The following is a 13,213-nucleotide window of genomic DNA, read 5'->3' on the forward strand; positions in this document are numbered from 1 at the left end:
ACATCTGCATATCAAAAAAGTAAAACCACAAAAATAAAGAAAATCTTTTTTTTCGCCATACCGCTGCTGCTACTTTTTACAGCCACCTCCCCAGTCGAGACCAGTAAGATCAACACAAAAAAAAGTTTAAAAAAACAAAATAAAGGGCGGAAACATGATCTGCCTTCAGTGCATTAAACTGTGCTGCCCCGCCTCAATTTTTTTTCTCCTCTGCCCCAACCGATCCTTAACGCGGGGGAGAGAAGGCAAGACAGAGACAGAGAGCTACACCCACATACGCTCCGCATAGAGGTGGATACTCACAACCGCAAATCTCCTCCTCCCACCGAAGAGGAAACATTCCGGAGGGCTACTCTAGATCAGCTAGCTAGCAAGCTACTGCTAGCTAGCAGCCAGTCATCTTGTTGACCGAGAAAATGTAATACCGGTCGGTACCTGCAGACTTTGAGTTTCTTGTTGGTTTTGTTGGTTTCCCTTTCCCCCACCAGCAAGCTTGTCATGAGCTTCTGCGATCAGGTACAAAGGTTCAAAGAAAACAAAAGAAAGAACATCTCAAAAGCCTGCCAAGCTCTGATGCTCTGCTCTGCTTCCCCCCCCCCCCCCCCAAACATGATACGATGACCCCAGAAAACTAAACCCCAAAGCCCGAAAGTATGCTCTACCGGCGCCGCATCGAACAACCCTCCCCAAAAATGCTCCCCCGCGATTTTATAACGGCCTATCTCTTCTCGACATGTAAAGACCGAAGAGAATTAAACGAATAATTGACGAATGGGCTAATGACGTACATACATAGACCATAATGCATACATAGGCTAAACTCACTCGAATTTACTGTTACTACACCTTCTGGTTTTGTTTTTTTCTGTCTTTTTATGTTATTTCCCCGAAGCTTTCGTGATACTTAGGTAATAAACCCATGAGCCGAGTCTTACGCGCAAAACCCCAGAGATTAAGAAGCAAAGCAAGTGCAAGCCCGGTCAAGGTCTTAATAACTCGGGAGTTGAACTTTCCTATGTCTCTACGTTGCGTTGAGTTGAATTGTGAGCGAGCCCCAAGTCCAAGCCCAAACACTCTTTACTCTGCTCTAGAACTCTAGAACACGACTCACAATTCCAGAGGCGTTGATCACGAAATGAAACCTCACAAACAGGACGCGAACCGTAATTCCATCATCTCAACCCGTCGCCTCGACCGCCTCGAGCGCAATCCAGAACTCGCGCTTTTTTCTTTTCTTCTTTTCTCCGGGATGTCGAACGCGGCGGCAAGTAGAGCGAGAGTACTATCGTTCACGGGGTATTGGCGGACACGGATTGCAGGCAAAACTTGGCTTGGCTGTCTCTTTTTTGGTTTGTTCGTCAACACCCAGTGCCCGTCAATACCCCGTGAACGACAGTACTCGTAAACGAGTAGAGTGATAAACGAACGAGCGGCCCAGGTCCCCCCCGGTGAGCCGTGCGTCGAAACCACCTAACCAAGCAAGCTAAGGTAAGGCAAGGCAAGCAAGGAAGGCAGGGAAGGGAAAGGAAGGGTTAGGGGAAGCTAGACTTTCTGGCTGCCGTTGGGATTTAATTTATTGAAAACTGTCCGGCCGTTGCATGCAGTTGCGCCGATCCCCCACCGCTGGTGCTGACGGGGGGGGTGGAGTGAGTAGAGCAGAGGAGAGTACCTGGGGGGTACATGTGTGTTTGTATAGTCTTACGGGTGAGGTAAAGGTAAAGTGGGATACATGTTGGTAGATACTCTATACTAGGAGGCATAACAGACAAACAGACAAACAAAACCTTCTTTATATTACCGCCAAAACTCGAAAAATTGGCTATCTCCGGCCAGGGATTATCACTCGAGTGATTGGTTGAATGGCATCGATCTGCATCAGAAGTTTCCCATACAAGTAATTTTGATCTCTGGAAGCTAGCCAATTTTTCGAGTTATAGCAGTAGATGAGAGATAAACCATTACCACCAACAAGGATTCTGTCGACTGTGTAATTAAGGCACTCCATTATGGTTAGAGACCACAAGAATCCCAGGTATCGGCATCGGGGTCGGATATCGGAACCACTGTAGCTAGGGGCACTCTACATCCACTTACTGTGCCTGCTCTACCTCCTCTGCCTGCCTGCCTCTTGTTTACTCTTTCCTATCTAAACAAACCCACGCCAGATCGGGCACGGGTTTGTGTGTACATGCCTAGACAAACTATCTGTGCAGCTAGACGTAGCCGCCTCATGTACGCACGGCACATCTATCCCCCATCGGACTCGGGGAAAAAGGCTCGGAACGGCCCCTATGGTTCCGGCGCTATGTCTGGCGTGACGTGACGGCTCATAGGTGATCACTCGGACTGAGGTGGTGCCCACTGCAATGTCACGGTAGATGGGAGAACGCGCGTCGTGAAGGGCATGACTCAGATATGACTGGAATAGGATCATTGGGTTTTTTTTTGATTAGCTGACCCAGTGAGGCCTGTGACGGTGTCGTATGGATGACTGTGCTCAGGAAGTGGGGTGACTTGTGTATATACGATGGAGATGTATACTTATTTATTACTATCCTTCGGATCCGGGCCAAAGAGATTTTGATACTTTGGGAAAAGTTACTCTTTCAGTATAGATTTTAGAAGTAATAATTGTTTGGCTTTGTTTGCTCGCGCAGCGAGCTTAGTTTTTGTCCAAGACACACGTGTACACACTTAGCAGAGGTCGTGGGCTGGCCCGTCTTTGAGAGTTCAAGAACTCATGATGGCACTGCGAAATAAGAGTAACGGGGCACGCACTGGACAGTTAAGATCAAACTCTTCAACAACACAGAGCAGGCTACCACATGGCCGACCAATACTGCGTGACATGCGTAGTCCTGCTGGGACGAGTGACTCGATTGGCAGAGATCTAGATGCCACCGAGATAATAACTAACGTTCCAGCACAGGCCTGTCAATATATATATATATGTGCCAACTTAAGCATAATTAATTTAGAGTACGTACCTCGTCACGTCATATCATATCACCCGGTACTCTTGACTAGTTGATTAATTGATCCATTCGCAATCTCGGCTATGGAGCGTCCCCACCCAGAAGGTAGTATTAATTAATATATCGACAGATCGGACACCTATATATAGCCAATAAACTGAGAATAAGATATGCATACCCGCAGCAGGTAACAAGCACCCGAGAAACGTCTTAATGTACAATTACCATTGGGGTAGCTCAGTAGTAGTCAAAAATACACCAAAACCTTGCAGCTGCATTTTCGGGTACTTCAGGCCTGTCGCGAGTATATCTCGAGGGCACGAAGCATATATAATCCCCCAGAAAAATCTGGTCTGATGGACTATTTTCTAGGATGATCTTTGAAGTAAAGTAGAGGGCTAAGAACATAAGGATATTGTATTAACTGATGATTGGAAGCAAGGAGATTGGGAGGAGGCTCCCTCTTTATAGGTACAGTTTAGAGAACACCATGGCGCTAAGACAAAAGTATAGATAGTTTAGAACCACATAACGAAACTTCAACAACAAATACCGCCCATACGGTGCTAATAAGTATAGCGATGCATATGACCTACATGTACTAGTGTGGTGAAGTTGTGGATGCGATTAACGAGGAGGATTAGTTTATAAATTTGTGAGCCAGAGTGGATGAGGTGACAGTTTAAGATTAGATCGATCAAGAGTGGAGGGTGCGGTTATTTCATATAAGTTGTGGGGATAAGGTGGCTGGTGGTTTGTAGGATGGTTCTTTGGGGGGCTTCGAGGGCGGTATATCAGTTGGGTATCTCTAGAAAATTGTTAATGTCCGAAAGCTGTAGTTTTAGCAGGAAATTAGCAGGAAATTAGCAGAGATATCAGAGTAAGAGTGATGAAACATACTAATAATTATCCCAAGGGTATACTAGTCTTCTTCAAAAATAAGAACAAAAGCTGAACCGCTATGTCTCACAACAGCAGCACAATCTAGTATATCAGTACGTTATATAAACGTAAGGGTATAGTTCCTTCGGGGTCTTGTCTCCCATTACTCCACCTATGGATTGAAGATCCTCGATTGGACAGATCTTGTTACCGAGTGATTGTTCGTGACGCAGCAACAATGATAATCTTGTAGCATCACACGAAACCCATGGAAGGGTATTAGTGATGCAAACGATTAAAATCTCTGGGGGTACCTCTAGATCTGCGGGCACGAGTTATACTAATTGAAATTAGAACTGGATCTAAGTGTAACTTTTTTCTGGTTTGATAATCAGATGCTTGATTTCGACCTTGATACACAAGAGGCCGTTGTGTCGGACTAAGGGTCGTAGCATTCTGCTATTCAATTCTGCCATATTCTAGCATTTATAAGGGAAGAAAATTCGAATACATGTGAATGTCTCATCGAGCTATAATCACAGAATATCACTCATTTATATTTCCATACACTTTGTCGTGTTATGACCGTTCTTTCCATGCAACGCGTCCACAACGTCATGTGCGCGATGGCGGGGGTATACGCGTATATCCCGTCTATATCTACGTAGTGTTACTGTCTTGTATATTACACAAGACCGTTGGGTGCTACAAACACATGCCTGAGTCTGTCACAATTCCATAAAGTCTAACCCAGAGAACAGAGTAATAGCACATAGTGCCTTGCTACTATATGCTCAATCTGCAGAACTCCATATGTAAACCTCAGTCTTCTTGAACACCTTCCGCTTATGCATTGCATGGCATCTCTCAAGCCTTTTCTCCTCCTTCTTCTCCTCCTCCTCCTCCTCCTCCTCCTCCTTCTTCTCTTGTACATGTACTGATGTTACCTCAGTCATTAATATCCATTTATGCGCTCGTACCCGAAATTGACCTGTTCGACCTCAGTTATATGGCCCACAATTTAAAGGCTAATATTTACATACGCGCGAGGCAATATGATCGCTTGTTCTTTTGATATTAGGCCAGCAAAGCGATATCTGCATGTGGTTGGCCTTAATCCACGTGTAATTGTAACCCTGATTAACTACTTGTAGGTATATCGAGTGATGGGGTGTCTACCAGTGGTTAGTACTAGAAAGCTGATCATGAACATGATCAGAATCCTTGAGGATGTTTATGATTCGAAAAGGCATTTCTAGCTCCATAGTGTATAAAACCTTATAAGCTCTTTCTCAACGTATTAAGAGCAAATTGGTGGCACTCGTCCTCGCCCGTAGGTACATACATGTATGTATGTATGTAGGACGGGAAGGTCCATCAACACCCATTGTGATAATAGGTCTCCGCGGTGTAAATCCCATTTACACTAGCCAGGCTATATCCAAATTCTGGTCCGAGGTAATTTCATTCCCTGCTGGGTCGAGATGTGTCTTTTTCATCACAGCAAATAGATTCTCGCCATCTCTTCATGCATAGGCGGGCTGGAAACTGGACCAATTTCAGCCCAGGTGGCGTTGTGGGAAGATTATGGGCACAATATAGCACTCTACTGTAACCCTTGAACTTTCAGCTGAGAACAAGGCCAAGGATCCGTGGAATATTTCCATCTTTTCAATAAAATGGTTTATTTATCATCCATCGTGCCAAATGTATTTGGTTTATCCGACATCGGCGCTGGCTATCCTTGCATGAAGTTGCAGCTCATAGATCTACACTGCTTTCGGAAAGTTTTCGGCCCGGATACCAAACCCAAGATCCCAAGAATCTAGGTTGCATAGTCGGTGCCGAATCGTGACGCGGCCGAAGGCAGGGCACGCCCCCGTTGACTTGAGTGCAGACTCGAGTGCAGACTCGAGTGCAGACTTGAATGCAGGACAGAACTGTCATGCTCGGTGCCCAGGTGACTGGCAGATAAGTGCTAGGTTGCACGCGCCTGCCCTCGATAGTTTCCTCACCGAGTCAGACATTATGAAAGCATAAATGATCCATGGAAGGCTCTAGAGTCCGGTGTAGATCTTGGTCTTATGATTCGATATTGCGCTTCAACGCCTTAAGTCTTGAAGATCCTAGAGTCCAGGCTGCATATCGATCCTCACCGTGTAGGCTGCCACAGAAACCAAGGTGGTCGCCTTGGTTTAGGGTAAGAGACCCCGCACCATACGCATTTGATAGAACACGCAACACACATTGGCATAATATATCGACTTGATATATGTATCCCGTACGGATGCAAGTGAAGATATCGATCGAGACCTATAGTTTCGTAGTCCAGATAAAATCTCCGATGAAGATTACAACAAACTTGTTTTCAGTGCCTCTATGATACCTCGTTCGGGGTTGTAATATATCTCGTCCTTCGTCACTGGTTCACACAAGGTTGTTGCGGAAAAGATAAGGCGTGTCACGGCAGATAGAAAGTGCAGCAGAGTATGATCATGCATACCAGGAACATGGGAGCCGCTTAAGTATGTCGCGATATGCAAGATGTTCGTGGAACCGAGTTGTTTGACACATAGACTATCATGCAGTTCGGTTTTTCGAGGTCTTTCAAGGCCCTGAGTCTGGAGAGCTCCGGGGCTGCGGGGCAACGGATTGACTTGCAAGTTTTTGTTAGCATAGCTGGGTTAAACTTGGCAAACTCCTAGCGGAAGATCATCACGATCTTGAAGCCATAAGGCTGCATTCACTGTATGTCACTCGTCCGCAGTTAAAGTGGAGCACCCTTCTCATCCGATATTAGCTTTAACTTTCCTCGTCCTATCCTTTGTATAACTACCGAGAGGCTCGTCTCAGCTTCAAACTTTCCATAAAAGCTTGGTAATGAAATTGCAAGCCACTCCCCACATGGCGTACTCTATTTAAATTGTCGTCTTCAGAGCCCAGCGCCGGTCATATGATAATATGAGGACCGTAAGGCTATCGCTTCCCTAATTTTCGGGCCTCGGTATCAAACTCCAAGCAGCGCTCTTTGAACCCAGAAACAAAAAGTCCAAACCTTTGGATACCAGGCGCTTTATAGGGCGAAGACATCCACTAGCATCGAGGTTTCCTTCGGCCAACTAGGTTGTTGTGGTAACTACAATACTTGAGGGATCTGGTGACTGATGGATGTGTCTGCGAGAGATGGTCCCTTCTTTGGTCAATGTAAATGGCAGCTAGAATAGATGTGCTACGCGTCCTATATGACACACATCTTATTGTCGTAGCCCCTTATGCATTTCTCAATATCACTGCAACCGCGCGCTGTCTGCTTAACGTTGGCTCCGTGCCACAGAGTGGTCTGGTCCAAACCTTAAAATAAAAGCCACCAGTGCCATCATCTTCAAATGTGCAGAGCTAGAAAAAATTGGGAATTATAGAAATTCTTACAGCCGAATCCAATGATCCCGAACTCTATTTCATGAATTGTAAGCTTGTGAATGCCGGATGGTATATTCTGTTTCTCTGATTCGTCAAAATGTGGTTGGGAAACATGGTACATGAAATCGTAAGACAGGCTGAAACACATGCGGCGCTTATCCAGCATCCAAAAGTCAGGGGCACCCGAGCGCCTCGAACAGTGAGGCTCGTTGGATGAGGGGAAAGAAGAGCGGGACAGGGAGGCCAAAAACGCTGCTCATGCCTGGATCTCGATTTTCCGACACACCGAAAACTTGAAGCGTGTCTAACTGGAACCTTGATATCTTATGCTTTCCAAGTCCCAAGATCCCGCCAAAGGCGAAAATCCCTAAGCTATGCAGCCTCACTGCCTATAGCTGCATTAATCAATGACCAGGCAACTGGCGCTGAGCAGAACAGGTCAAATGATATTTGGGAGCAGAACGGGATCAGTGATTGAGGGCGTAATGAATACAAGACTTCGATTTATCACTGCCGGAGATGTAGATAACAGGCAAGCATCGCTAGGTGTTCAGTAAAAGGCCAAGAAGGAATCCCACGTATGGAGAGTGGTAAATTGACGAGTTTGACGAACTTGATATGTGAACGAATAGCTGCCTGTACGTAAAATCGAGTTATCAACATGTGCATACAAGAGTTTTATTTTTCTCGGACAGTATGATACACACAAGAGTACGTAGAGTGTATGCAGCGGCGGGGGGTAAGGAGTTCGTAGAGCGGGCTGCAGCGTGCTCCTCCCCCATCAGGAGATGGGTGTTGATATGGCTGGTCTTGTCCTCTCTAGCCGCAGTCTCCACCCCTCCACCTTTATCCTTCCGACGCCCCTCCTCGCCTCTTTTGCTCCCAACACTGGGATTTGCTATTGTTCGTCGAACAAAAAAATAAAATACTATCCATCTAGTAGGTTAGGTCAATAGATATCCCAGCGGATATCCGGCGCCGTAAAAAATTCACTCGTTCACTCGCTCGCTCGCTCGCTCGTTTGCTCGTTTGTTCAACACCAACCCAGTTAATTTGCGGCATCTTTGAATTTCAGCCATCAGCCAGGCCCATCACCACATATTCACCGCATATCTTACGGTGTCCGCGGCTTCTTTCCTTCTACAACTTGTCTACTTATTTCTAGCTCCCCTGCACCTCTTCTTTGCCTTTGCCTCTGTCTCTAGCATAAGCATAACTGCATTAGTCCCCCACCTTGGCCGCTCAGACAGAGCTCACATCCCATCATCCCCACGATAGCATTAACCGAGACACGTCGTCCTGACTTCACGGCAGTCCCACCGACCAAAGGCAAGATAAATAGTCTGAACGACCCAACTCTCGTTTCACAACTTCCTGATAGATAGTTTTTCGCCTTTATTATTGTAGAAATCGAAGTTTTCGCCCACGTCATCGTAAGCTACCATTCAATAATTAGCAGGAATAAAAGTGCGACTTTGCTCACTGTTAACTTATTCGACTTTTCTTCTCTAACTGATCTGTCTTTGTAGTTCTAGGCTTTATACCAAGAGCCACACTTTTCTTCTTCCATTTCCCCGCACTGCCGTATATCACCTTGAGGCCGCCCGGGATACCGATCTCTCCCTCTCTGTTACAAATATATTCTTTACATCATGTCCACAGCACAAGTCCCACTCCTGCGAGCACCGGTTCCCTCCCGTGGTCCTCCTCGCCTCGGGCTTTCAATCCCGGGATCTCCAAATAATGTACCTCAACAGCCCATCCCCCAGCTCAATACTCAAGTCAACAATGGATACTCTGCACCGATTCTTGGACCTCCTCAGCCCAGACGTGGCCCACCTAAGCTAAGTCTGGCAACCCCCGGTAACCCAGCCCCTCTTTCGATACGACCTGTTCAGCAGCAGCAACGCTCATCATCATATGCAAGCCCCGTGGCTGGAGCAAATCAGCAGTATGCGGCTTTGGGTTTTGCTATGACGTTGAAGAAACAGGTGCGGAATTCACCCGATACGAGCGGGATGGGTAGTGAATCCGCGATTCTTGGAGGGACAGGAGGAACGGGTCGCAGAGGAAGCATTGACTGGGAAAACGAAAACTTGGATGCAGATGATCTGGATGATGAAGGGTGGAGGAGCGCTAGTTTAAATGATAGAATTATAGAACTGGGAAGTCTTGGTGAAGGAGCTGGCGGAGCTGTGACGCGGTGTAAATTAAAGGGCGGAAAAAACAGTTTTTGCCATGAAGGTATGCCCCGCATTCCTCGGAAGCCATATCGGGCCGCTATCTGAAACATCTAACTGACATGGAACACCTGGATTAGATCATTACCACGGATCCCAACCCCGAGGTCAAGAAGCAAATCTTCCGAGAGCTCAGTTTCAACAAGGAATGCTCATCACCGTATATTTGCAAATACCATGGTGCATTTATGGACGTCTCCTCAGCAACCATCTCGATCATCATGGAATTTTGTGAAGGTGGCAGCTTGGATAGTATCTACAGAGAGGTGAAGAAACTCGAGGGTAGGACTGGAGAAAAGGTTTTGGGAAAGATCGCAGAGGGCGTGTTGGAGGGACTAACATACTTAAGTGGAAGAAAGATTATCCACAGAGGTTTGTGACTCTATATGGGAATTGCATGTCTATTCGCTAACCTATGATAAAGATATCAAACCCTCGAACATCCTTCTTTGTAGAAATGGGCAAGTAAAACTATGTGACTTCGGTGTTTCCGGTGAACTTATCGGCTCTAAAGGCAATGCTGATACCTTCATTGGTACATCATATTACATGGCTGTACGTTTACCTTCGCTACTACACAGCTCGAAATGACGTTTACTAACTCCCTGATTTAGCCTGAGAGAATTCAAGGGCACTCTTACACCATTACCTCCGACGTTTGGTCTCTTGGGGTTACCCTACTTGAGGTTGCTCAGCACCGTTTCCCATTTGGAAATGAAGCCGACAGTGGTGGGCGTGCTGGTTTGATCGATCTCCTCACATATATCGTCCGACAGCCAATCCCAGAACTCAAAGATGAACCTCATCTCGGAATCAAGTGGAGTGACAATTTCAAATACTTTATCCGTTGTTGGTATGTTTACCCTGTGTTCTATTCTTGATTTTCTTCTTTTTCCCCCCCCAATACTAACTTGATTTTCACAGTCTCGAGAAAGATACTGCGAGACGAGCTAGTCCATGGAGGATGTTAGAACATCCTTGGATTATCGAGATGAAAAACAAGCGTGTCAACATGGCCCATTTCCTGGGGCAAGTCTGGGACTGGAAATGAGTTAATCGACTCAGATAAGTGGGGTGTAGGTTGATATGGTCACCGTATCGCCCAGAGGAATCTTTTTTTTTTTTTTTTGAGTATGGCTGGAAAAGTTTGGGTTCGCATAAACTTCCTTATTGAGGCATCATGCATTTATTTCGTCACGAAGTCTACTCTAAGCAATTCGTGATACTTTTATTCGGCACTGCATTTGGCACTAACCTGCTTGTTTTCTGTTTATTTTCCTATTTATTTCCTTACCTCCTTTCCTTTTCCTCTTATTTTATATTATGGTTTTGGCCTTTTGTTGTGGTGGGGACCTGCATACAAGCCTTGTTATCTTGGCTTTTCTTTTGTGGGGAACCTTGCAGCACTTGGCGTGATATCTTATCGCTCTGAGGACCTTTGTGGTTACAGAGAGAGAGGTGGGCTGCTTGGCACGAGGGTCAAGGGCGTTATCTAGACCTTATTCCCTTGGTAAGGCACAACCGCATGCCTCTATCGCAGTTGCAGTTAATTGCAGCTCGCATTTACTTCGCTTTTCTCTTTGCGTTTTCTCTTGGAGTTATGGTAATCCGTTGTGGTGGGTCCATGGCGGTTGGTATCTTTTTTTCTTTCTGTCTTCATTTGATGTTTAACGTTCTCAATAAATAACTAGGAAATTTATATAAGTTTTGTTTCTAGTAAAAATAAATTATTTTGGATACCCAACTCAATTGCCTTCGCTTCAATAATCTTATCGAGTTAAGATCCTGGAAGTCAATTATTCACAGGAAGTTTCTCCGTAACCCGGATTACCGCGTTATTGTATTCGGGAAACGGATCCTCAATTATGTGAAAGAAAAAAGAAAAACTCTAAAGCCTACTCTTTGATTCCGAATTCTCTATCAACGAAGAAATCGTTGATCATCTAGACTCGTCTCTTCCAAGGCTCGATGAGCCCGAGTAACTGGATCAACGGGAGGCTAGTGATATCCGATGCAATCCTTGGAAATCTGCGCCCCAACGCTTATTTTGTAGCTTGGGATGGAATGTGGGTTTACCAGCCAGGTGATTGTATGGAAGACCATTTCCCTATCATGTGATAATAGGGATTTCGAGTCTCGGCATCACTAGCTAGTAGGTTCTAACGGTTTTATATTTTTTCTTAGCAAATGCTATTACCACGTGTGCGGAGGTGGGCCGAACTGCAATCCTTCGTCCTGGCGAGAAATTGGCAGCCAAGCCAGAATACTCGCCGACCTCTAACTTCCCCCTTTCGTTTGTCTTTAGCTAGTATCAATCGCAACCTGCACACAGAGTTGTTGATGATATGCCTAAGAAGTTATTCGGCGGAAACCAATTTCGAACTAGGTATGTGCGTATAAGTGGTTATGGATTCATAGTTTTACCTGAGGATAACAGATATGGTGAGGTAGTTAGTAGTGTAGACCCACATATCATAGATACTTTCCGTCTAGCTTGGGTCTCTAAACACACTCTCTTCATTATCATCATCTCAAGACTCGCCCAGCCAATCATTTGAACGCCAATATTCAGTCATAAAGGAAGTCTATCTGCTCTTTCTCCCATAAGCAATCATTTCGACTATTCTTCGGAAGCTCCCAACAAGCCCACTTAAATATATAGTGCTTGGTTGATGATTTATGAAGAACATCTGCTCAAAAAGTACGGTGAGCAGCCCCAAATCCGATGTTTTCTTCCTTCATTAGGTTTCTCGGATTGGGGAGGTGTTCGAATAGCTACTATGTAGCCAGCAAAGGTATTAGACATGAGCGCATGGCCGTCTAAGGAATCCTTCAATAATCATGGTCGCACACCGTTAGTTCCCCCGCCCCACCGCTTTGCAGCGTATCTTATTCTAGCTGAGTTGGCCGCGCTAATACGACCCCCTATGCCAGTCAGGAAGTACTATGGTTTATCAGTTAAAGTATTTTGAGTACCGAATTAAGGCTCCGCCACGGCGCCCCGATTCCTCTGCCTGTAGAGTACTTAGAGCCTTAGAAGTGCCTGTAGGATGATCATTCTGTGATGTTGTTGGATATTGTCTGCATCAATTTAATGTCAATTTCAAGCTGCGAAACTCTCTTGGGTTACCTCTGCCCCCTAAGCACCGGAAAGGAATATCTCATGCCCTCGGGTTGCAGGCTTACAGGAGGGTATTGTCTGGAACTGCATGTGTTATCATTATTAATACTGTTTTGACAGGCGCTTAGATGGTAAAGTCAAAAGTCAATATTTACACGAGAAGGAGGAACACTTCCAAAGCGGATTATTGTTTAAAAGCCCCCGGCTTCCAAAAAACCAATACTTAGCATCAATACACCTTGCACTATATTACGGGGATTCGAGAATCTGTAAGGCAGGAGTGCGCTTCAAACAACCGTGTGAGCCATACCAATGGATGTAATACAAGACGCCCACGCTCTGGATCCTTCATACCACACAACTACTACTGGATATTGTCTTATCAAACCGGTTATATGTGGTTTTAAAGCAAGCACAAGAAAACAGGTCAACTACATGTATGTATTATAGGCCACACCCCCGGCTCGGCTCATGGGAATACCGTTTTTCATAAATTGACAAAACGCTTTTATCTTTATTAGGATTTATGAGGCGACTTATACAATGAAAAAAAATTCATATATATTCTGGCATAT

At 45.4% G+C, this 13,213-nt stretch overlaps 2 protein-coding genes across 2 annotated transcripts; one reads left to right on the forward strand and one right to left on the reverse strand.

Annotated features, from left to right (window-relative positions):
- Positions 1-4,651: 4,651 nt before the first annotated feature.
- Positions 4,652-5,122, reverse strand: LAJ45_02826 (uncharacterized protein; the record flags this gene model as incomplete). The annotated part of the gene is made up of 4 exons (XM_046112417.1): positions 4,652-4,782; positions 4,838-4,848; positions 4,901-4,969; positions 5,037-5,122. 4 exons carry the CDS (start codon positions 5,120-5,122, stop codon positions 4,652-4,654), a joined length of 297 nt encoding a protein of 98 aa, XP_045974543.1.
- Positions 5,123-8,065: 2,943 nt separating this feature from the next.
- On the forward strand, positions 8,066-10,568 carry LAJ45_02827 (uncharacterized protein; the record flags this gene model as incomplete). Its single annotated transcript, XM_046112418.1, has 10 exons — positions 8,066-8,180; positions 8,556-8,606; positions 8,685-8,744; positions 8,807-8,965; positions 9,060-9,402; positions 9,494-9,521; positions 9,598-9,889; positions 9,942-10,072; positions 10,132-10,370; positions 10,442-10,568. The coding sequence occupies 10 exons, from the start codon at positions 8,066-8,068 to the stop codon at positions 10,566-10,568; spliced, it is 1,545 nt and encodes a 514-aa protein (XP_045974544.1).
- Positions 10,569-13,213: the final 2,645 nt, after the last annotated feature.

The sequence above is a fragment of the Morchella importuna genome, assembly GCF_003444635.1.
Source record: "Morchella importuna strain M04M26 chromosome Unknown Morimp01GS005, whole genome shotgun sequence".
NCBI lineage: Eukaryota > Fungi > Ascomycota > Pezizomycetes > Pezizales > Morchellaceae > Morchella > Morchella importuna.